The 25,795-nt window shown below is 44.7% G+C and overlaps 1 protein-coding gene across 1 annotated transcript in view; it reads right to left on the bottom strand.

Annotated features, from left to right (window-relative positions):
* The window catches only part of GALNT7 (polypeptide N-acetylgalactosaminyltransferase 7), a 131,741-nt gene that overhangs the window by 60,299 nt on the left and 45,647 nt on the right, over window positions 1-25,795 (bottom strand). The window contains exon 2 of the mRNA XM_052645135.1: window positions 1,580-2,040. Coding sequence (XP_052501095.1) covers window positions 1,580-2,040 — 461 coding nt within the window. The remainder of the gene's footprint in view (window positions 1-1,579; window positions 2,041-25,795) is intronic.

Here is a 25,795-nt window from a genome sequence, read left to right as displayed (position 1 = left end):
TATGCACGGCAGTTCTAGCAACAAGCTCAGCCCCTGCCAGGAGGGCTGCCATAAAATACAGGATGTACAGGTAAACTTGGATTTCAGATAAACAACAAACAGATATACGTTTCAGATGTATATACATTTACATGGTATACATTTCAGATGTATACATTCAGACATACATTTTCAATGTATAAGTATATCCCATACACTATTTGGGGCATACTTATACTAAACGTTTTTCATTCATCTGAAATTAGATTTCACTGAGCATCTTTTTTTTTCTTTCTAAATGTGGCAACTCTGAAACCAGGCAAATTTCTGCCTTGATCAGGAACAAACTGCTCCCACATCCTCCCTTTTCAGCCCCCCTGAGATGCTCCAACGCTTCTCTGTACTGGAGGTTATCTCTCTCACCCCTTGGTTCTCTACTTCTTCTCTTTCTTTCTCTGCATCTTTCATGCAACCCCTTTCACTCCTGCCAAATCAATATATGAAGCCTCCGGAGCAGCCCCCTGATGGGTCCAGCATTCGACTCCATGGTCATAAAGGATGCTGCTGTGGGGTCTGTGTGTGCCTGTGCCTGCTATCTTCACCCCCTAACATGAGGACTATGTTAACCCCGCCTCACTGGGGAGACACCTGGGAAGTTCCCTAGTGGCATGAATTATGCTGCATCCACAATAATGGAAGATGCTTAGATCCTCTGAGTAGAATCAGTTGCTGAATAAACTGAAAGAGAACAGCTTTGAGTTCATCCAGTAAGCACCACAATCAAAAGCCAAGAGCTAGAAACCCTTTGTTTTAAATCACACTCGTGAAAAGGACCTGACCGTGTGGGTCACGGTTTCATCTGCCTGAGGACACTTTTATCCGTACTCGGGAGTTTCCACTTCCGGTTTCAGGGCTGAGTGTAAAACAGATGACTAGTGGGAACTCGCTGCGCAGCACAGGGAACTCAGCTCGGTGGTTTCTGATGACCTAGAGGGGTGAGACGGGGAGAGGTGCAAGGAGACTCTAGAGTAAGGGGATATAGATATGACCGACTCTCACTGTACAGCAGCAACTAACACAACAGTGTAAACTAATTATTCTCCAGTTGAAAAAAAAAACGGAAGGCGGCAAACATCCAGTTAGTTTCAGGAGCTTCCCCAGCAGTTTTCCTACCACCCTACAGTGAGACAGGGAGCTTGGTACAGCGGGAATCGCCATGCGCTGAGAAAGCTCTGCTATTAAACACTTGTCAGGTGAAACTAAACAATGCACCTGGTAGTGAGTCCATGCCTCGGGACAAGCTCATTGCCCACTGTGGACTGTGAGAAGGGGAAGTTCTGACCAGTGCCTGTCTGGGGACCACACTCTGAGCAGCACAGGTGTAGAAGACCCTAGAATTTTATACGCTACACCCGTATAAAATGGGGAGCTCTCCCCTTTCTGCCCATTTTGTGGACCAAAGATCCTCTTATTCCCCTGCAGTAAAGGCATATATATGTATAACATATATATATATATATATTGCATTCTGACAATCTAACTCAGCATCTATCCACACGACCGTGCCCCCGGCTCAGAGAGAGGAGGAAGGGGTGCTTACTCTTCCTGTCGCAAGTCGTTGACACTGCGGTCCAAGGAGATCATGTCACTAGCCACCATGTTAAATCCAAACTCTTTAATGCTGGCTTGAACTGCGTGTTTGAATTCTGGTCCCAGAACCAATGGCTTGGCTTTCTCTCCAGGCCCACCGACCACTCCGGGAGGCTCAGGCTCTTTGGGCTCAAAGTTACCGAGGACCCCCGGGCGGAGCACAGGATCATGGTAGGTGAAAGTCTGGGGTTTAAACGTGAGATATTGCCTCTGCATGATGTCTTTCTGGTCCTCTCCTCCAGAGCGGCGCTCTTGTTCATGTCTGGCCTTGTTCCTTCTTCGAATAGACTCCAAGTCCACTTCTACGCCTTCCACGTGAGGCCAGGGCACCACGGGTTTGAATCTGTCATCCCCGAGGGCTAGTCCGTTGCCCCCTCTGTCAGGCATGGGGTTATTAACAGCTCTGTCTTCCTACACAAAAGGGAGGGGGGCATACAGTGAGTACATGAAGGCAACCACAGCAGTTCATGACACCAATGTGCACATTTGAAAAAACAGCCCAGACAGTGATAAAATGTTATGAATCATGAAACTAAAGCAGGCCATGAACCAGGACCCCTCATTAGAGGAAACCGCTCCTGACGAGGAACGACATGCCAGCAATAGAATAAGTCTACGCCTCTGTTGTTGTTTAGTCGCTCAGGCCTGTCCAAATCTTTACAACCCCATGGCCTGGAGCCCGCCAGGCTCCTCTGTCCATGGGATTCTCCAGGCATGAATAGTGGAGTGGGCTGCCATTTCCTTCTCCAGGGATCTTCCCAACCCAGGGATCAAACTGGGGTCTCCTGCATTGACAGGTGGATTCTTAACCACTCAGGCACCTGGGAAGCCCAATTCTTTGCCTTACCGTTCCAAAATAAAGGGGTGGATGCATTTTTTACTTCTCCCCTCATAAACTCAACTCTCTATCAAAAACCCCTGAATAAAGCACATTGCTGAGCTTTCCTGGTGGCTCAGTGGTAAAGAATCTGCCTGTAATGCAGGAGACCCAAGTTTGATCCCTGGGTCGGAAAGATCCCCTAGAGAAGGGAATGGCAACCTATTCCAGTATTCTGGCCTGGAGAATCCCATGGACTGAGGAGCCTGGCGGGTTACAGTCCATGGGGTCACAAAGAGTCAGATATGACTGAGCGACTAACACTTTCAAAGCACATCGTTACAGGTTGGAGCAATGAGGTTCTAAGACCTTTGCCCAAAGCAGGCACTCAACAGATCCTGTTGTACAGTGTGGTTTTCCCAGTTGTCTGGTGGACGAGAAATATGACGTTCTGTTGGTCACATGGTGGCGGTGGTGTTGGATGTCAGCCCGCCCAAGGCTGGCTTAGTGGCCCAAATGGCAGAGGACGGGGGCTGAGATATGATCTTGACGGCCCCCACTCAGTATTTCTGCTCTGGGAGAGGTTAACTGAGTTCAGAATTATAAAACAAGCTCTGACGACTGTAACCAAAGCTAACAGAGCTCTTAAACCACACCCATGACCTAGCTGGCCCCGTTCCAAAGGTGGCCCCAGGAAAACCGGATTCTGTGTGCCTGAATATTCCAGAATGTTGACCTTCCTTTCTGTCCAGACGCTCCTCATCAGCGGCACAGATCTTCCTGTCAGAAGCCCTGCATGCTTCTGTCCCTGGGGTCACATGTGAAGTTTCTGTTAAGTCAGCACCATTCTTTGTACAGCCATGTTTCTCAACATCAGCCGCACCTCAGCTTTAAATACACTGACGTCAGAGTCCCACCCCTCAGATATCAAGATTTAACGGGTGGGAACGTTTGGAGTTTTAAGAACGCTCTAGGTGTTTTCAATATGCAGCAGGCTTGAGCTCCAATGGCTTAAAGGAAGGGCTGCCGGCTGTAACCTGACAAGGAGGCTACAGGCTGTGTGTGGCCGGTCTGGGGCGGGTGAGCCAGTCAGAACCAGGACTGCAGACCCGGCTAACTGATCTGCCACCCTCCCTCCCCGTCAAGCCAGGATGCCCAGAGTCCTGAAGACAGTTATAAAAGAGTTCATACCATCTGACCGACATTTTTCTACAGTGTTAGAGCTATTTTGAAAAGTCAAGTTAAAGACTTTCAGGAGTGCAGAAGTAAGGCTGATACGCAGGCTGCTGTCCAGTGGGGGTTTATTTAGAGACAAGGATCTCTTTGGAAAGGCAGCTAATTCAAATGTGATTTTAGTCAATGTCAAACTTTTGCTAAGGGCTAGCTGAGGACTAACTTGAGAGAGTTCAAAAAGGAACTTAACAAATGTATGTTGAGAGTCCATTGGACTGCAAGATCAAACGAGTCAATCCTAAAGGAAATCAACCCTGAATATTCATTGGAAGGACTGATGCTGAAGCTGAAGCGCCAGTATTTTGGACACCTGATGTGAGGAGCTGACTCATTGGAAAAGACTGATGCTGGGAAAGACTGAAGGCAGGAGGAGAAGGGGATGACAGAGGGTGAGATGGCTGGATGGCATCACCGACTTGATGCACATGAGTTTCGGCAAACTCCAGGAGATAGTGAAGGACAGGGAAGCCTGGCATGCTGCAGTCCAGGGGGCCGCAGAGTCAGACAGGACTTGGCAGCTGAACAACAATCTCTTTGTTTAGGTAATACTCTAAGCATGTGATACAACATTCATAGGATCCTTAATGGTATATCGTGAAAGGCAAGTCTTCCTGCCTTCCCTTTGGTACAGGCACTCACAGCCGGCATTTCCTTGTGAGTCTTCCAGGTATAAACACACCTGGGCATGGATGACAAGAACTTTTTGCTGGACAAGCGACACAGATTTTTACTGACCCATTAATTTTGAGAAGGAATCATAAGATGTTACAACTAGTTCAAAGGTGAATCCTTTGAATGACTTGGTGAAAAACAGACAAATATATAAACATCAAGAATACTGCAAACAATTGAAAAATAAATGCAAAACTGGTCACACTGGTCCATACCCAGAGGGCAATAACCAACTGCATTCCACAGGACACGGTTTCCATTTCAGTGGACAAGACTCTTGCGTGTTACTATCATTTTTCTATCATTTACAGGATTGTGGAACAGGTTGGAGTTCATGCAGGGATGAGATAACCTGCAAAGCTGAGTTGGAAAATGCACCCAGTGACCTTTTGGATCCATTTCAAAGTTTTCCCACAATTTTCATGCTATAGCACAGAACTAAGTGTAACATGCGGCACCTTGTCCAACCATCTAAGGGTGATACCTTTGTTCAGGTATACGTGGATAAGCCTTCTGCATCAGGCTTCTGACCACTGCACACCTAGTCAAGTAGCAGGCACTTGCTGTTTAGTCGCTAAGTCAAATCTGATTCTTTGTGAGCCCATGGAATGTAGCCTACCTGGCTCTTCTGTCCATGGGGTTTCCCAGGTAAGAATACTGGAGTGGGTTGCCATGTCCTTCTCCAGGGGATCTTCCCTACCCAGGGATCAAACCCTCATCTCTTCTGTCTCCTGCACTGGCAGGCAGGTTCTTTACCACTAGCTCCACCACGGTAAGCCCATGGGAAGTACTGCAATAATCAAATTAAAATAAAGAAGTCCTTATAAAACTCTAAGATACCAGATTCAAGATGTTGATGTTGAAGCAAGAACCCCACCAAAAGAAGGAAGACTCAGTCTCTCCCTTCAACTTTTCACATCAAGGCTCCAGTGAACTAGTAACTGGAAAGGAAGAGAGTGAGGGGCGGGAAATAGGCTCAGAAAAGTAGACTGAACAGGTTATCAGCCGTCCTGGGACATCCTCTGCAGTGCCTAACATTCCACTGGAGGAAAGCTGCTTATGGGAAGAACGCAGGACATGACAGCGAGTGAAATCTAGGTACCCAAGGCAGGAGACATCTGTTGTGGTTCGGTGGGCAGGTGCTGATGTGAGACTCACGAATATAAACATTTCTCAGGCTCACCCACCTCAACAAGAGAATGTTTAATGGATTCAAACTTCATGCTCATCTTTCTTCAAAAGTTGTTTTGATCTTCCCTTTGTCTAACCTTTGACTTTTCTATTTTGGGTCATGCCAAGTGACTTGTGGATCTTAGTTCCCTGCTGCTGCTGCTGCTAAGTCGCTTCAGTCGTGTCTGACTCTGTGCAACCCCGTAGATGGCAGCCCACCAGGCTCCCCCTCCCTGGGATTCTCCAGGCACACTGGAGTGAGTTGTCATTGCCTTCCCCACTTAGTTCCAAGACTAGGGATCAAACCCGGGCCCTTGGCAGTGAAAGCAGAGTCCTAACTGCTGGACTGCCAGGGAAGTCCCTAACCTTTGACTCCTGGTATTCCACTTAGACCTGTTAGGAGCCTGCCTGTCCTCCTCCTTGCTCTAGCATCCCTTCGTCTCCCCAGCAAGGTGGCCAGGTTCATTTGATCCTTCCTCCCTCCGTGTCCTCAGCCCACATCTTGCTTCTCATCTCTGGGTTCATCACCGTGGCACTTGAACTTGAGATGCCCGGGAATGAACTTGCTGTGACTCCATGGCACACATCTGCTTCATTCACTACTTTCCCCACCTTGGGGCTGGGAACCCCCATCCACTCAACTGATCAGATGCAAGTCCTCCACTTCATCCCCAGCCTCCTGTTCCGACATCTGAACAATCACTGACTCCTGCCAGTCCCACCGCCCGCACGGCTCCGGAATCCAGCCATTTTCTCCACATCCTCGCCGTGGTGGAATAAGATTCGTATTTTATGGCAGGACAAGAAAAATTTAAACACAAAAGCTCTCCTCTGCCCTTTGTCCTCCTCCCTGCCCTCCACTGTGCATCGCGTATTTGCATTATGCATCAACCAGACCGCCCCCATCAGCAGAAATACCTGCTCAATCCCAAAGAGCAGCATTCTCCTAGCATCAGCAAGACAGCTCCTTAAAGATAACATTCCTTCTTGAATGTGTAAGGGTTCATGTGACCCACCACAATGATACATAGATCTGGATTGCATAAACTGTCAGTAAGACCTCATTTGATGTCCAGCCCTCTGTCTTAAATACTTACATGCCTGTGCCTTGACTTCTAACAGGTGGAACAGTTCTCAGATGCACTTTCTAGATTATTATCCTCAAACCTGGCTCCCGTAAAATCTTCCGTGTCTTTCTTAGATCAGCTAACATTTTGTGGACATTGCAAAGGCCTAGGACAGTCCCCACTCACCTCTCAACAGGATTACTAGAATAGGAAGAACAGTGATGACTGCAAATACTCTGTCCTTAAGTGCTTCACATGTATTTATTGTTGTTGCTGTTCAGCCACTCAGTCGTATCCAACTCTTTGCGACCCCATGAACTGCAGCCTGCCAGGCTTCCCTGTCCTTCACTATGTCCCGGAGTTTGCTCAAACTCATGTCCATTGAGTCGGTGATGCCATCCAATCATCTCTGCCCCTGTGGCTCAGTCAGTAAAGGATTTGCTTGCAACCCAGGTTTGACCCCTTGGTCTGGAAGATCTCCTGGAGGAGGAAATGGCAACCCACTCCAGTACTCTGGCCTGGAGAATTCCATGGACAGAAGAGCCTGGTGGGCAACAGTCCACGGGGTCACAAAGAGTCGGGCACGACTGAGCACAGGCACACACACCGTACAGACGGAACAGCCGACAGAGAAGTGACCTAATGTCAGGATCAGTACTGTGCATCCAGGCAGGGCCATGCTCCTGATTCCTAGCTGCTAGTGCCTCCCATTCCAACGCTGCACTCACTGTCCTTCGTCATTATTGTTCTGCAGCCAAAACAGGGGTGGTGGTGGTGGTGGCTTAGTCGCTCAGTTGTGTCCAAGTCCTTTGTGACCCCCTGGACTGCAGCCCAGCAGGCTGCTCTGTCCATGGGATTCTCCAGGCAAGAACACTGGAGTGGGTTACCATTTCCTTCTCCAGGTGATCTTCCCGACCCAGGGATTGAACCCACATCTCCGGCATATCCTGCATTGGCAGGTGGATTCTTTACCACTAAGCCACCAGGGAAACCTGTAGCCAAAGTGACTTCCCTGAAATTCAGGTATGAATAGGTCCCTTCTCCTGCTTGCAGGCTCCACACTGGTCCTCTTCCCCAAGAGGGTGGATGCTCTTCCTGGGACATTGTCGGCTCCTGCCTGTACTCACCTCTTCACCTCACCCTCTGGAGCAGGAAGCACTCCAAGCTCTTGGACCACAGGGTCACTACAAAGAAGATGTCACTGGAGTGCCCAGAGCAGATGGACAGGGTGGATGGGTAGGGCTGTGTTCCCGCAAAACCTCATGTACAAAGACAGGCAAATGGGAATGGGTCTGCCCCTTCCCCTCCAACTCTGCACTAAACTCTAAGTTCCACGAAAGGGGAGGGACCTCATCCATGGGACGCGCCACTGCACCCCCAGTGCGTCTCCTGCCATGTGACCCTCAGTAAGCATTTACAAATAGATGCCTGCATCCTACCATTTCTGCCTGGTTTATGAGAGGGAGCCTGAGATGAAGGATGAGAATGGAGCACATGGGCCAGGAAAGAGGGGCTCGATCAGAGAGAATGCTGATACTGGCAGTACTCGAGGAATTCAGCAAAAGAACCTGATATCCCCTGCACGGTGCTGCGCTCTTAGTAACGCTATATAATCGTCACTGGAAAAAACTTGGATCTGCTCACTTCTCAAATCCAAAGGCAAAACCAATCTGAGAACTATCTGCCTGACTTCGAGTCAATTAAGAAAAGTCATGTCAAATCGCCACGTTCTGTGATTCAAAGGATGCAGTCAGACAGTGTAATAGTACTAAGCTCCCTGGAGAGAGAGGATACACGCTCCTCCTCCTGGATACTGAATGAGACTTGAGTTGGCTTTGTGACTCACTGGTGTTCACACACCTTCAGATGCACCAGCTGATTCCCTTTACAGTCGAAATCAACAGGTTACTGTAGACCAGAAATGGAAGATGGAATCGGTGGGTCATCTTCTAAGATCAGTATGTCCGTAAAGGTGGAAATGTACTGAAAAACAGAATCACCTATTCCCGGATGGAAATAGGGGATTGTCAGGAATCAGGTCAGACTACTCACTTTACATCTCACAATTTACAAAGCTCCCCATCACCCCCAAATCACCCTTATGGTATCTTCCTGAGACAGTCATGCCCTGGTAGAAATGATACGAACACAAAGGAATTTAGAGCCAATGAAAGTAATGCAGGCATGGCTCTGAAATGCCACGGAAGCCTCGAAAGCTAAGCTGGTAATGAAGAGCTCCTGCACACACCAGAGGTCCTGAGAAGGCGGCTTCACGCTGGGACGTGGTTGCCGCCGATGGCCGCCTGCGATCCGGTTGTCATTCTGCCTGAGCCACAGAGCTTAGGACTTAAAAAGTCAAACTAAATTCTACAGTTTAAAAGCCCTCTTGATTAAAAAAAAAAACAAAACACCTTTAATTAGAAAAATCACATTAGCATCCCTTCTCGAGCTGCACTTGATCACCAGCCAAGAAGCGCAAGGAGTGGAAGCTATCAGGGAGGTAGGGCGGGGGGAGGGGATAATCAAGGAGTTCAGAAGACACAGGGTGTGCCCACGGGCTAGGCATCCCCAGCCTGCCTGCGGCAGGATGTGGCTGGGGGCGCGGTCTCTCTCTGGTACCTAGAGCTAGATTCTGAGCTCACTCTTCCCCTGCTGACATCCTGTGCTAATAAAGACACAACTCTGGCTCCTTCCAGAGGGCTGAGAGCTGACTGCACTGCACTGGGGATCAGTGGTCCATTTGGGGCATGGGAGGTGGGTGGTGGGGAGTAGGGGGTTGCTGTCAAGTAATTTGCTCAATCAGGGTTTAAAATGGATACACTCAAGATTAAACAGAGACCTTGAAAAGTGAAAAAGTCAAAGTGTTAGTCAGGTCTGGTAGCCGTCCAGGCTCCTCTGTTCATGGGATTCTCCAGGCAAGAATACTGGAGTGGGTTGCCATTTCCTCCTCCTGGGGATCTTCCTGACCCAAGGATCAAACTGGGGTCTCCTGCATTGCAGGCAGACTCTTAACCGTCTGAGCCACTGGGAAAACCCAAATAGAGGCTTTATCAGTCCCTGAATATGTAGGATGCATTTTCTTATGGAAAAGGACCGTATTCAAATACATTTTAAGACCAATGGCAATGCCTCCATTGGCAATAAAGGCAGAACTGGAAATGGAGGAGGGTGTGCATCATCAGCAAGAAAAAGGATTACCTTCTGATAAAAATAACAAATAAATAGAATTAAAAGTGGTTGGCAGTAATATTAATAACTCTGGGTAATAACATCCATCATGTTTCCCCAGGAGCATATGGTATAATTTTAAACAAAATGTAGTTGAACCAAATTAAAGTAATTGATCAAAATGGTTAAAATTGTGATATAATTTACTTTTTAAAAACCACGTCGATGTACTGCATTTTTTTAAATGCATAAGGAAGGTAAACTGCAAATTCCTTAGTAATATAAACTTTCCATTGTCAACATAGAAATTAAAATTACAACTGAAAAGGGGGAGATTTCATACAAGATCCTTTTCTGTATTAACACTATCGCCTCTAATGTCCTATTTATTCTGTTAGGTATGAAGTAAGTTCAAGCCAGCAGTTTTTTGAACTCCACCCCTCTTCTCAGGTCCCAGAATATTTCTAACACTGCCCTTCTCGAGTTGCCTTAGGATCTGTTCACAGGTTTCTCCCCAGACAAAGGTTCTCAGGGTGGTTATCTGTGTGTACACAGTAGGTATTCAATGTGCGTTTCTTCATGGACTGAACAAATGGGGAATGTCTTGCTCCAGGCTGTGTCACCTATTTATTTGCTGGAATATAAACTGGCTTTGCATCCACTGGCTATGTCACTGCTGGATTTGGTTTAAGGTAGCATTTTTGAGTCAAACCAGTCAACCCTGAATATACACTGGAAGGACTGATGCCCAAGCTGAAGCTCCAAAAATACTTTGGCCACCTGATAAGAAGGGCCGACTCATTGGAAAAGACCCTGATACTGGGAAAGACTGAGGGCAAGAAGAGAAGGGGTGTGACAGAGTATGAGATGGATGGATGGCATCACTGACTCAATGGACATGAGTTTGAGCAAACTCCAGGAAACAGTGAAGGACAGGGAAGCCTGGCATGCTGCCGTCCATGGGGTTGCACAGAATCAGACGTGACTTAGCAACCAAACAAAAATAACAACAAAAGTATTTTGAGAATCTGAGTGAGATAACTGAAAATATTACTTTCCCTATGACTCTAAACCTTAAATAATCCTTTTTTAGTATTTCTTCTTCAGATTTGAATAAATCATGCCCGCAAGTACAGTTTGTTATTTCATGGAAAATGAGTACTTTATTTAAACACAAGGAAGTAAGTCTGCTGGTGTTAGTCTGAGCCTGTAGGCCAATTTATCTCACCAATGGTCTCCTGTTAAATTTGGTCCTTGTTTTAAAATAGAAATAAACTAGAGATTCTAAATCAGGTCAGAAAAGTACCAGACAGTACTCGAGAAGGAATAAATGAAAAGAAGAAATGGGCAAATAAAGGACCAGAATATAGGTTAATGTCTACAAATTAAAGGATAATACACTGGTTATCCTTTTACAGAAAATTTTTATTTGTGAGACTGTTTAACGGCCTAGATCAAAGTTAATTACCATGCACCGCTAACCAAGAGGTCTATGAAACATGCAATTTAAACACCTTTATGAAATCCAAATAACTACTTTTCATGCCTTAGCTCATTAACTGAGTCACATACATTCATTACAGATTTAAAACAATATTTCTTGTTGTGAATATATAGTACTACATTTTTAGCTGATGCAAACTGAATTTTAAGAATCAACTATAAGTACTAAACAACTGATCAATAAATCATTTTGCAGTAGATTTCAAAAGGTGATGAAGCTATATTTGTCAAAGTTTATGCCATGATTTCAGTGGCAAGAGTACAGACTTTAAGACAGGACTGTAAAAACAAGTCACACCAACGTCATTTAAAAGCCCCATCTCCCACAAGTAATAAAAGGTAGATTATAACACCTCTCAGAAATCATAAAAGGATACAGCTGGGCAGATTTTAACTCTCTGTGTTTGGGAGATGAGCAATTACTGAATTTTAAAAAGAAAGCTCCTAAGTGGTATTTTCATCCTAAAAACAGCATATAATAAGTTACACAAAATATTTTAATAAAAGTGTCAACATTTCACAATACAGGTCCCACCACATTATTCCCACAAAATGACCTATCTAAAAATCAGGAAAGGATTGGGGGAAGAGTGAGGAAAGACAAAGGCAAAGCAAGGGGATAAAATGGTAAATTAAAATCTGTGAAGATTTTTAAACACATGAATAATGTATGTATGCAAATATATTATGTATGCAGTGGAGAGTGGGAATATACATTTAAAAGCCAAATAGCCTAGTAGGATGAGAAGCAAGAAATTAACCCTGCTGAATAGACCCTTCAAAAGAACAGCCACAGCATTCTGTCAGGTAGAGACAGAGGACTCACTGAGCTGAACCAGCAGAAAAACAAGCCCCCCACATCTGCTCCTCCTTTGCCCGCCCACTGTGGAACCTTCTCTCAGCTGTGCCCATCAGCTCCACTTGCTTACCTAGAAGCGCTGAGATTCTCCACTCTCCTTTCCAGATCATCTTTATTTATTTTTTTGTATTTTTTTGGATGTGGACCATTTTTAAAGTCTTTTATTAAATTTGTTACAAGGCATGTGGATCTTAGCTCCCTGACCAGGGATCAAACCTGCAACCCCCCTGCATAAGAAGGGCAGAATCTTAACCAGTGGATGGCCAGGAAAGTCCCCAAATTATTTTTAATATATTTTAAAAGAGCAAGTCCTTCATCAGTCCCTAGGGACCACACTGTTACAACTTTTTTTCTTTTTTTAATCCAGGGACGTGCTTATTTAATTCTATCCTTTGGTTTTTTTCACTAATATAACAAAGAATTGATGCTTTCAAATGGTGGTGCTGGAGAAGATTCTTAAGAGTCCTTTGGACAGCAAGAAGATCAAACCAGTCAATCCTAAAGAAAATCAACCCTGAATATTTATTGCAAGGACTGATTCGGAAGCTCCAATACTTTGGTCACCTGATGCAAAAAGCCGACTCGTTGGAGAAGACCCTGATGCTGGGAAAGATTGAAGGCAGGAGGAGAAGTAGGCAACAGAGGATGAGATGACTGGATGGCATCACTGACTCACTGGACACGAGTTTGAGCAACCTCCAGGAGACACTGAAGTAAAGGGAAGCCTGGTATGCTGCAGTCCACGGGGTTGCAAACAGCTGGACACAACTGAGCGACTGAACAACAACAACATGAACAATGAACTTCATAATCTAACACCAATCAAACCAGACGGTTTAATTCTTCATTCTCCTTCACATCTGGCGATCCCAGTGAAGACATCTAATGATTTCCAAATCTTCCTGAAAACTTTCTTGAAAAGCATGTCACCACCAGGATCATCAATAATGCTTAGGATGTGAAGGAAAGCATTTTACTGAGGGAGAGCAGAAAGAAGTCAGACACAGCCTTTATGTTCAAAGAGACCGTCGGGAATACCCTTTAGAAAGCTGAGCAAGCAGTGCTTTCATCCTTCCCAGGAAGGCGTTCTGGAATGAACGGAGCACCCTCAAGGCAGGTGCTGCTGCTGTACATTCCGAGATGACTGAAGTGCGTCCTCGCTCTGCCCTGAAGCCTGCCTCCATCACAGCTCGAAAAACAGCACTGCCGTGTGGGGCTTCAAAGCACAGACACTGTGATTGGTATAAGATAATCTCTTGCAAATCTTAAAAAAGTAATATCACCTCAAGGAAGAAAATACCTCAACACTCCCAGGGCAGATACACCATTTTAAAGTATGGGACAACATTCACTACCATGTCATGACAAGAAATCCATTTTAGGAGGTGGTGACAAGGAAACCCATGTATGTGAGAAAGAAAAATACAGAGTAGGTCGGGGTTATTCACTAATAAATGTTCTGACATTTTAGTTTTGAATGGCAGCAGGCCTGCTCTCAAGGGGGCGTGCTTCTCCAGGGATGTGGTCGCTCTATCGTGAGTGTGATCTGGCGTTCAGGTCAGTAATTTACATGAATCATTAAAAGGTGAAAGAACCGTTCTTCTGGTTATCCAAATATTTGTTCCAGGTCTGCTTCCTGCTAGATGCTCTCCGAGGTATTAGCAGGTGGCCTGGGCTTCTTCGCAGAGGAAGGGAGGCTGGGAGAGGCTGGATCTGTGTTTGCAGACATTGAGGCACAGAGGTGAGGGGGAGGGCATGTTGGGGGATAAGAAGCGGGGGTAAGAAGTGGGGCTGGGCAGCCATTCTAGACTAAGTCAAAGGCACAAAAGCACTAAAAAGAACAGGGAATACTCAGGGAACTACAGATGGTTTGGTGTGATGAGTGGAGGGGACACATGGGGAGGAGGCAGCAGACTCAATGCCAGTGTACATGCATGCTCAGTCGTGTCCGACTCTGCGACCACAGGGACTGTAGCCCCCTGGGATCCTCTGTCCATAGGGATTTCCCAGGCAACAATACTGGAGTGGGTTGCCATTCCCTTCTCCAGGGGATCTTCCCGACCCAGTGATTGAACCCAGGTCTCCCGTGCTGCAGGCGGTTTCCTGCATTGCAGGCCAACTCTTTACCAACTGAGCCAGCACTCAACAAGGCTAAAAACTAGGTGTGTTATTAAATGAACAAGAACCTGAGGCCCAAGGGGCAGCTTCACTCTGTGGCAGGACTCACTCACAGTTCATTCCATTTCATGAAACGTCCTGGCTCTGTGGGAAGCAGAACCACAGCTACTGAAGAGAAATGGGAAGCACCTTTCCATGAGCAGAGGGAAGCCAGTCCATCAGAGATACTAAATGTCGCTGCTCTGACACATTCCAACCAACCTCGGCCGGTCAGACGTGACTGCACCCAGATCCGATAGCCCTTCACAACCAGTGGTAAAATTCTGGTGCATAATAAGTGTGGTACTTGGGACAGTCAAGTCTCACTAAATGCTTCAGTTTTATTTTGCCATTAATCATTCAGGTTTTTTTTTTTTTTTCCCTTATTAAAAACATTCCCGAGGACTTCCCTGGTGACTCACTGGTAAAGAATTCACCTGCCAATATAGGAGATCCCACATGCTGCAGAGAAACGAAGCTGCTGCAGAGAAACGAAGCTGCTGCAGAGAAACGAAGCTGCTGCAGCACAACTGCTGAGCTTGTGCTCTAGAGCCTGGGAAGGGCAACTCCTGAAGCCGCCTGCACCCTAGAGCCCTTGTTCCACAACAAGAGAAGCCACCTCAATGAGAAGCTTGTGCACCTCAGAGAAAAACCTGAGCAGCTATGAAGGCCCAGCACAGCCAGAAATAAATAGATAAAATTATAAAACAAAACAAAACAAACATTTCCTTCTTGTACTTGGTACTTTGAAGGTAAGCAAGACATTTATCCTGTTATCTACAGATAGAGGGAAAAAAGGCACAGGGAAGGCAGTGGCCAAGGTGTCAGAGTACGCCCCAAGTCTGCAAAGTCAGCACAGAGCCTCCAGAGGCTTAAAAAAGGAAAAGGAATTGAAAAAAAAAAAAAGACCACAGTGGTAAACCAATCTGTCACCCAACATGTTTTACTGAATGTTGACTTCCAAGGTGATGACAGGGGGAGGAGGAGGTAGAACCCTGGTGATGTAACAAGCACCTGTCTCCGGTCATCCTTGTCATCAGCCTTGGAGCTGGGTATCAGGGCTGTTCCATTCTGCAGATGAGAAAACCAAGGCAAGGGTCTGAGGGACTTGCTGAAAGCCATACACTCTGGGGATGGCAGAAGCGAAACACAGACCTAGGGCCTCTGATGCCAGAGCCCACATTCTGAACCACTTTATTCTCTCCTGGGACAGAGGCACCCATGAGCCTTTCATACCTTGTAACTAAACAAATTGATAAATATCATTAAGATTTCTGAAGTACGAAAGCTAAAATGCAGTCCTTAGAATCACTTTTAATTTCAATAAAAAATTTACTTTCAAACCAATACTATCAGCTAGAATTAGTAATAAATAGTTCAGAAAGGGCTGTTTTCATATACAGAATATTCTAGAAGATTACTTATATTTCATACATATTTCATATAAATAATCTTCTAGAAATACTAAATCCTATTAGCATTTCAATAATTAGTAGTAACTTGCTATGAGGCCCACTAGCCTAGGTGACTATCAGGATGTAAGAAAACAGACTATATCTCATTTCATGTGACTTTATTTCTGCACAAAGAAAAGGTGAAAGTGAAAGTCACTTAGTCGTGTCTGACTCTTTGTGACCTCATGCACTGTAGTCCATAGAATTTTCCAGGCCAGAATACTGGAATGGGTAGCCTTTCCCTTTTACAGGGGATCTTCCCAACCCAGGAATCAAACTGAGGTCTCCTGCATTGCACATGGATTCTTTACCAGCTGAGCCACAGGGGAAATCCAAGAATACTGGAGGGGGTAGCCTATCCCTTCTCCAGCAGAACTTCCCAACCTAAGAATCGAACCAGGGTCTCCTGCAGTGCAGGCAGATTCTTTACCAACTGAGCTATCATGGAAGCACTATTTCTGCAGAGAAAGACAGAAATTAGTTTCAGCTGGTCACTCAGGCACACAGGACTGGGCCGCTATGCCTCCTATTCTGATTTCACAGAAACAGAGAATGGTTTCAAAAACCTTCTATTTGCCTGACAGATATGAAGTAAATGCAATAAGGTTTTCAAATTGACACTGAGGAAGAGTTACAGCATTCAGCTTCTAGTTCCATCTAAACTGTTGGTCTTCTGCCCCTACCTGGGAGCATTCAAATATTTCTTCCAGTGTCATTTTATGTATAAGTTTATGAGTACATACCTTCTGCTCTGGAGAAGGAACAGCAACCCACTCCAGTATTGTCGCCTAGAAAATTCCATGGGCAGGGGAGCCTGGTGGGCTACGGTCTGTGGGATTGCGAAGAGTCGGACGCAACTAAGCGCACAACACACAGCACAAGACACCTTACTCCTGTTTTCCTGAGAGGCAGTCTTGGTTTCAGTCTCGTGGAGGTCCCGCCAAGATCCTATTTCCAACAAATTTCCTGCATATCTACTTTGGTTGAAGCATGTTGCTATGCTTGAGAAACATAAAAATCTCTTTTTCTAAACACACATCAGTGGTTCCTAACATTTTTAGGATCACAAAGATTTCAAACCCTTTTCATGAGGTGAAAGTGAAAGTGGCGTCGCTCAGTCGTGTCCGACTCTTTGCGACTCTGTGGACTGTAGCCCACCAGGCTCCTCTGTCCATGGGATTTTCCAGACGAGAGTATTGGAGTGGGGTGCCATTTCCTTCTCCAAGGGATCTTCCCAACCCAGGGATCGAACCCGGGTCTCCTGCATCGCAGGCAGACGCTTTACCCTCTGAGCCACCAGGTAAGCCCAAGGGGAATACAAACAGTGCAACCTAGTAGAGCTCTTTGCAGAACCATCTAACCTGTATGTACCAACATCCTTAATAACCTTCCTTCTGAATACAAAATTTCAGAAGTGGGAAGGTATTCAAGGGGGATAATCCTAATCACAGGGAAGATATTATGCATAAAAGTTCAGTGCAACATATACCAGCGAATATACTAGAAACAAACAGAATGTCCATAATGAAGATTAGTCAAGAAAATTATGCCGCACTTATGCAATTGTACAGTATTTAACCATAAAAATGTTAAAGAAAAATAATTCTTACAGAATATCCTTATGATATAATGTTAAGTTTTTAAAAGTAGGAGACAGACATTAATTATGCATACTGCTTGCTCCATATAATCTCAAATACAAAAAGAAAAACACAGAAATGACTAGAAGGCAAGTTATAAGCAGTAATTGTCTCTTTGGTGAGATTGTAGACAATATTTTTCTTATGTCCTGGTTTTCCTTGGTTTCTATATTGAACGTACATTTATATAAAGTTTTTAGGAATTATTCGGCTTCCTTTTAAACTTGTTTAATAATTTTTTATTAATAAGACTTACTCACTAGAAAACAGTTCATATAATAACTTGAGATTTTTTTCTTTTATATAAGGAGGCTAAACATCACAGTAAGCTATACAGTTTGTAGATAGCCAAAGAGGTTGCCACACGTGATTTAGGAATAAAACAGACAGAGAATACACAACAAGCACAGCTTAGAGTAGACTCAGAGAAATAGTGCTCATAACCAGAGGTTCATACACAGGGCACAGCTAGAAACATTCTTCATTCACGGACACAGCCAAACTTTAGGTAGCATTAAAACAAAAACAAAACCCAGCTTCAGCAAATTCTTAAAACAAGCACAAAAGCCAGAAAGCTAATTTAATTATTAATCACTCAGTCATCTATTATCAATCACTTAAAAGCAAAGGATGTCATGAGAATTATATCTTTTAAAATAAGACAGTCATGAGGTAATAGGCCACATCGCGCAATGCATAGCACTTAATGTGAAGCTGTTTCTTTTTAAAAATGAACAAGTAAGTACTTTACTTCACTCTGTTTTCTACTGATCTCCCCTATACCATCTTCCAGTTATATCAGTCTAAGATACTTCTTTAAAGGGAGTTAAATTTAAAGATATAAATTTAAAAAATTAAAGAAGCTTAAAGTCTTTATCTTATTTTCTCTCCAAAGCTGTAGACACACACAGTCTACGGTAAATTAGAAAGAAGAAACTAAAGGTAATTAATGATAAAATGGATTTTACCATTAATTTTAATGTCATTTTTTATTATATTGTCTTTTAACCATACATTAAAGTATATGACATACACATAATTTTAAGACATTTCATTTCTAGTTTAGAGAATATGATAAAGTAAACAAATTATGTTGGTGGATGCCAAAATTTGGAGTACTGAGAAATGATTTTCTTTTTTAACTTTTAAATCTTGTATTGAGGTATAGCCAGTTAACAATGTTATGACAGTTTCAGATGAACAGCAATGGGACTCAGTCATATACATAGACATGTATCCATCCCTTCTCCCTCAAACTCCCCTCCCATCCAGGCTGCCATAAAACACTGAGCAAAGTTCCATGTGCTCTACAGTAGGTCCTTGTTGGTTATCCATTTTAAATATAACAGTGTGTACAGGCAATCATAAGGTCATTCTCTAAATCTGAGTCCCTTTCTGTTTTGTAAGTTCCTTTGTATCAAGAAATGATACTGTATGCATGTATGTATTTCAAGAGCCTCCAACAGAAATGAAGATAGATATAGCCCCCAAAGCAAGAAGGTAACGAATAGCACACTTTCAAACTACAGCCTGGACTAATTCAGATGAAACCATCAGGACTGTCTGCTGCTGATAGCACTGACCCCCCCACACAAGGGAGAGGTAGGCCAGGGGGTCAGGGACACCCTACTTCAGCCCTGCACCCCTAGGTCCAAACAAACTGCTGGCAGGAAGTCTCTGAACCAGGTAAGGAGCACGCAGCCCTCTGCTTCAGCTTCATGCAGAGGACAGACTGCTAGGATAGACAGACAGGCAAGATCGGAGAGAGTCACTTCCTTCTTCAGGAGACACAGGATGAAAGACGGAGCTGCGAGAAAGGTCTGGAACTCCGGGGTCCCCTAAGGCAGCATAAAGGCTGTTTCTTGCACTGACTTATTTGAGAAACTCTCACGTATGGTTAAAAAGGGAGTAAAACTCTGAGGACTGGATTAGAGATTCTAAACATCTGATGTTTACAAACAACAGTAAAAGGTTTGTTGTTGCTTAGCCAGCTAAGTCAAGTTTGATTCTTTGCAACCCCATGTACTGTAGCCCACCAGGCTCCTCTGTCCATGGGATTCTCCAGGCAGGAATACTGGAGGGGGTGCCATTGCCTCCTCCAGGGAATCCATCCAAGCCAGGGATCCTGCACTGGCAGGTGGATTCTTTACCACTGAACCACCAGGGAAGGCCTGGTAAAAGGTGATCTGATGGTAAACATTTGGCCTGGCCAGTATCCTATAACACGAAGGTTAAAGGCTGACAAAAGTGAGTTACAAAGAAAGCTTTTATATTTACAATGCGTGAAAGTGAAAGTGAAGTCACTTAGTCGTGTCCGACTCTTTGCGACCCCATGGACTGTAGCCTACCAGGTTCCTCCATCCATGGGATTTTCCAGGCAAGAGTACTGGAGTGGGTACAATGAGGGACACGAGCAAATTTTTTTCTTTACTTCTTTGAACATACATCTTCAATAGGAAAAACAGGAATAGGATAATCAACAGAAAATTTTTTTAAAAAGTCTTTGTCAAGGACAGTTTGTCTTGGAGAAACTATACCAAGTTTACTGGTGACATGGTGGGCGCTGTGAGAACCCCCAGGACCTCTGACCCCAGCTGCAGGACCCAGCTCAGGACGGTCCTGGTAGCCAGACCTCCCTGGGACCTCTGCTGCAGGGGCTATGAGGCTGCCTCCCCCAAGGCCAAGGCCCCTTGTGGGATGGGGCGGCCCGGAGTGACTGTCCAGGCAGAGGTCCCAGATTCAGCCCCCCTCTCCCCGGGGGAACACCTGCGATCCGGGCTCTCTGGGTGGGCCTGGGACTTCTACAGCCCCCATCGCAGCTCAGCCTTGGGGCAGGGCAGCCCCTCCCTCCCAAAGCCCCTGCCGTCAGAGTCTGGGCACAGAGCCCCGCACCCAGCCCAGCGCAGGGAGCGGTCACTTCCTAGAGAACCCAGCTCCCCCGAAGACAAGCGTGGTGTTTTCCTGAGAAACCTGTCAGATAAGCAGAGACTGCAGTCTTTACATCAGTTTCCTCCCCTCTAAAGTTGGAACAATATGAAGCAAGCATAGGGTCACTGCAAGGGTGAGGTGAGGTGTTGTACAGAAACACTGAGTGCCTGGCAACACCGCATACGTGCTAAGTGGCAGGCCGTTATTGAAGAGACATTAGAATGTCTTTCAAGACAGGTTACTGCTTAAAGCCCTCTGAAGAACTGTAGGGAAGATGCTGGAGAGAACAGACTTTGAAAATATGAAGTTACTTCATGGTAGTTGCTCTTAAGCTCCCTACATTCCCTACCCCCCCGCACCACCCGCCCCCCCCACCCCCCCGCCACCGCCAAATTCTCGATCTTCCTTTTGTTTCACAGTCAATCCCTTTCTTGTTTCTTTACATTTTTCTCCCTGTGCCAATTATTGAGCAATGACATTACAATCAAATTAGAAAAATGTCTCAGAAGGAGTAAGAACAGGTGTAGGGGGGGTTTATTACCTAAAGCAAACAGATCTCCCACCTTCCAGAAATCCTGAGACTGACCAGGGTGAGACAGCATGAATGTATTTGTAAAACACAAACCTACAAGCTGACACTAATAACTCCTAAGACTCTGACTTAATAGATCTGGGGAGTATAGAAATTTGTACTTTAAAAAACTCCTCAGGTACAAAAAGAACTGCAAAGAAAATTTCAATCTCCTCAGGTTTTCATTCTTAATTGTAACACTGATAGTGTAATTTCAAACATGTGTATATATGAAAGAGGTAAGCAAATATATTAATAAGAACCAAGACTTTCAAAATAAGAGACATAAAAGTGTTCAGAAAGTTAGTTAAATTTAAATCAGAGTACGCAGTATGAACACATGATTAAAAGAAGTCCACATAGTGCCTTGTTCTTAATACTGAAAGGACCTAGAAGCAATGACATAAAGGTAGAATTAGTGTGTCTAATGTCAGCTCTTTACTTCTAAATACCATACCTTCCCTGGCAGTCCAGGGCTTAGGACTCTGAGCTTCTACAGGGAACGAGGTCAGGGAACTAGATTCCTTCTGCTGGGCAGCATGGCCAAGAAATAATAATAATAATAATAAACAGATAAATAAATATCATCTTTCAAGAAAAGGATCCAGGTCCCATTGGATGAATGGCTGATTCTGGGTCTGAGGCAGGAAATTATTAGGTAAATCAACTGGGTTGTGTCAGAGAGGAGAATGGAGCTGAAAAAATGGTGGGAAAGTCTGATTTAGTGAGAGCTATTCCAGACATGGTAATTACAGAGAAAGCACTAAGCATTTACCCTGGCTTTTCAGAAGGAGCTGTAGACACGCCTCAGAGGATGGCGGAATGGTCTGCTTCACAGAAGAACGCCAGCTGGGTCTGGGGAGGAAACACTGGATCTTGGCAGGGGCTGAAGGATGTTGAAGCCCCTAGGTGAGGACCAGCTGCTGGGGGCCATGCACATGGTACCCAACATCACTCCTGCACCTAACTGGCAGCTCCTACCACAAACAAGCAATCGCACAACACTGTTAATAACGGGACGATCTGGCATCGTCCGCCTCCTAATGATCTGTAATCTGAAGCACGCATGACAATGAAGAAGCATTCTTACCAATGAGGCTTTACCTAAATTAAATCAAGCTGAGGCACGCAGAGAGAGGAGGTCTATTCGTACAGACGGCAGTGGAGGAGAGGGTGGGGGAGAAAGTGAGTCTGTCAATATTATTAACTGCTGATCTAAGAGGTGTTCACAGGGATGGGTGTTCACCGTACTATTTCAACTTCTTGTATGCACGTATCCTTAGTCGCTCAGTCATGTTCAACACTTTGCAACCCCTTGGACGGTAGCCTGCCAGGCTCCTCTGTCCATCAGTTCACTTCAGTCGCTCAGTCGTGTCCGACTCTTTGCGACTCCATGAATCGCCGAATGCCAGGCCTCCCTGTCCATCACCAGCTCCCAGAGTTCACTCAGACTCATGTCCATTGAGTCCGTGATGCCATTCAGCCATCTCATCCTCGGTCATCCCCTTCTCCTCCTGCCCCCAATCCCTCCCAGTATCAGAGTCTTTTCCAATGAGTCAACTCTTCTCATGAGGTGGCCAAAGTACTGGAGTTTCAGCTTTAGCATCATTCCTTCCAAAGAAATCCCAGGGCTGATCTCCTTCAGAATGGACTGGTTGGATTTCCTTGTAGTCCAAGGGACTCTCAAGAGTCTTCTCCAGCACCACAGTTCAAAAGCATCAATTCTTCAGCGCTCAGCCTTCTTCACAGTCCAACTCTCACATCCATACATGACCACAGGGAAAACCATAGCCTTGACTAGACGGACCTTAGTCAGCAAAGTAATGTCTCTGCTTTTGAATATACTATCTAGGTTGGTCATAACTTTTCTTCCAAGGAGTAAGCGTCTTTTAATTTCATGGCTGCAGTCACCATCTGCAGTGATTTTGGAGCCCCCCAAAATAAAGTCTGACACTGTTTCTACTGATTCCCCATCTATTTCCCATGAAGTGATGGGACCAGATGCCATGATCTTCGTTTTCTGAATGTTGAGCTTTAGGCCAACTTTTTGACTCTCCTCGTTCACTTTCATCAAGAGGCTTTTTAGTTCCTCTTCACTTTCTGCCATAAGGGTGGTGTTATCTGCATATCTGAGATTATTGATATTTCTCCCGGCAATCTTGATTCCAGCTTGTGCTTCTTCCAGCCCAGCGTTTCTCATGATGTACTCTGCATAGAAGTTAAATAAGCAGGGTGACAATATACAACCTTGTCGTACTCCTTTTCCTATTTGGAACCAGTCTGTTGTTCCATGTCCAGTTCTAACTGCATACAGATTTCTCAAGAGGCAGGCCAGGTGGTCTGGTATTCCCATGTCTTTTCCACAGTTCATTGTGATCCAGACAGTCAAAGGCTTTGGCATAGTCAATAAAGCAGAAATAGATGTTTTTCTGGAACTCTCTTGCTTTTTCCATGATCCAGTGGATGTTGGCAATTTGATCTCTGGTTCCTCTGCCTTCTCTAAAACCTTCTAAAATCAAGCCTTCTTCAGCGATCAATGCAAAGAAATAGAGGAAAAGAACAGAATGGGAAAGACTAGAGATCTCTTCAAGAAAATTAGAGATACCAAGGGAACATTTCATGCAAACATGGGCTCGATAAAGGACAGAAATGGTATGGACCTAACAGAAGCAGAAGATATTAAGAAGAGGTGGCAAGAATACACAGAAGAACTGTGCAAAAAAGATCTTCACAACCCAGATAATCATGATGATGTGATCACTAATCTAGAGCCAGACATTCTGGAATATGAAGTCAAGTGGGCCTTAGAAAGCATCACTACAAACAAAGCTAGTGGAGGTGATAGAATTCCAGTTGAGCTGTTTCAAATCCTGAAAGATGATGCTGTGAAAGTGCTGCACTCAATATGCCAACAAACTGGGAAAACGCAGCAGTGGCCACAGGACTGGAAAAGGTCAGTTTTGATTCCAATCCCAAAGAAAGGCAATGCCAAAGAATGCTCAAACTACCTCTGTCCATGGGATTATTTATACTGCAGTGGGTTGCCATGCCCTACTCCAGAGGATCTTCCAGACCCAGGGATCGAACCCATGTCATATGTCTCATGTGTCTCCTGCATTGCAGGCAGATTCTTTACCAGCTGAGCTATCAGTTCAGTTCAGTCGCTCAGTCGTGTCTGACTCTTTGCGACCCCAGGAACCACAGCACACCAGACCTCCCAGTCCATCACCAACCCCTGGAGTCCACCCAAACTCATGTCCATTGAGTCGGTGATGCCATCCAACCATCTCATCCTGTGTCGTCCCCTTCTCCTCCTGCCCTCAATCTTTCCTAGCATCAGGGTCTTTTCCAATGAGTCAGCTCTTCACATCAGGTGGTCAAAGTACTGGAGTTGCAGCTTCAACATCAGTCCTTCCAATGAACACCCAGGACTGATTTCCTTTAGGATGGACTGGTTGGATCTCTTTGCAGTCCAAGGGACTCTCAAGAGTCTTCTCCAGCACCACAGTTCAAAAGCATCAATTCTTCTGCACTCAGCTTTCATTATAGTCCAACTCTCACATCTGTACATGACTACTGGAAAAACCATAGCCTTGACTAGACAGACCTTTGTCTCTGCTTTTTAATATGCTGTCTAGGTTGGTCATAACTTTCCTTCTAAGGAGTAAGCGTCTTTTAATTTCATGGCTGGCAATCACCATCTGCAGTGATTTTGGAGCCCCCAAAAATAAAGTCTACCACTGTTTCCACTGTTTCCCCATCTATTTGCCATGAAGTGATGGAACTGGATGCCATGATCTTCGTTTTCTGAATGTTGAGCTTTAAGCAAACTTTTTCCACTCTCCTCTTTCACTTTCATCAAGAGGCGTTTTAGTTCTTCTTCACTTTCTGTCATAAGCGTGGTGTCATCTGCATATCTGAGGTTATTGATATGTCTCCCAGCAATCTTGATTTCAGCCAGGGAAGCCCCTAACTTCTTGTGTATTTGAAGACAATTTTCATTATAAAAAATTTAAGAGAAAAAAAATTTTTTTAAGTTTTAAAAATGATTCTGAGGTTTGACAAATTTTGGACTAGGGACCTCATTTATGGGAGTTAGTTTTACTGCAAAAGGGAAGTAAAGGAATTGCCAGAGAAAGCATATCCCACAGAATGCACTGTACCATTTTTTAATTTAATGTTTTTATTGTTGAATACCTTACTCTTGGTCACAGAGTTGTTTTACATAGAATTGGTGTCATCTGCTTCTCTTAGATCAAAGTTTAACTACTCATGTAATTCAAGCTTAGAAATCTTACTATAGTAACTAAAAAAACTACTATTATTTATTCATCAAATTTATTGAACACTTAACAAGGGTTAAAGCGAGGCAGTATACGGTACTAAAAAAGGTGGGAAGGGCTACTGCGTCACTTTTTGATGATTAGAGTCAGTATCAAGTTCAAAATTCTGAAACTCACTCATTAAGCAGCTTTCAAAGGGCTCATCTTGTTAAAATGCTGCTGCTGCTGCTAGGTTGCTTCAGTCGTGTCCGACTCTGTGCGACCCCATAGACGGCAGCCCACCAGGCTCCCCTGTCCCTGGGATTCTCCAGGCAAGAACACTGGAGTGGGCTGCCATTGCCTTATCCTTGTTAAAATGAGAGGACTGCTTAACCTTAGGAAGCTCCATCACAGTACAAGTGGTTCCTGGAATTGATTTAGAGAAGTGCTGACACTAACTAGGATGGGGTTCTTTTTTTTTTTAAAGGAAGAATCTCACTGTGAAGAAAATTATACTATTATTGCCCCCAAAAGATCCAGAGTCAGAAACGCAGTCTGCTGCTTTGACCTTAGTAGTGATTTTATGTAAAACGTTGGAGCTTATTGATAGAAGGAGGATAGTCTCAGCTCTAAAATAGGAGACGGGAATTTGAGTTTCCAGTCCA

The sequence above is a fragment of the Budorcas taxicolor genome, chromosome 8 (assembly GCF_023091745.1).
Source record: "Budorcas taxicolor isolate Tak-1 chromosome 8, Takin1.1, whole genome shotgun sequence".
NCBI classification, from domain to species: Eukaryota; Metazoa; Chordata; class Mammalia; order Artiodactyla; family Bovidae; genus Budorcas; species Budorcas taxicolor.
The sequence above is the reverse complement of the archived record's forward strand: the minus strand, read 5'-3'. Positions and strand labels throughout refer to the sequence as shown.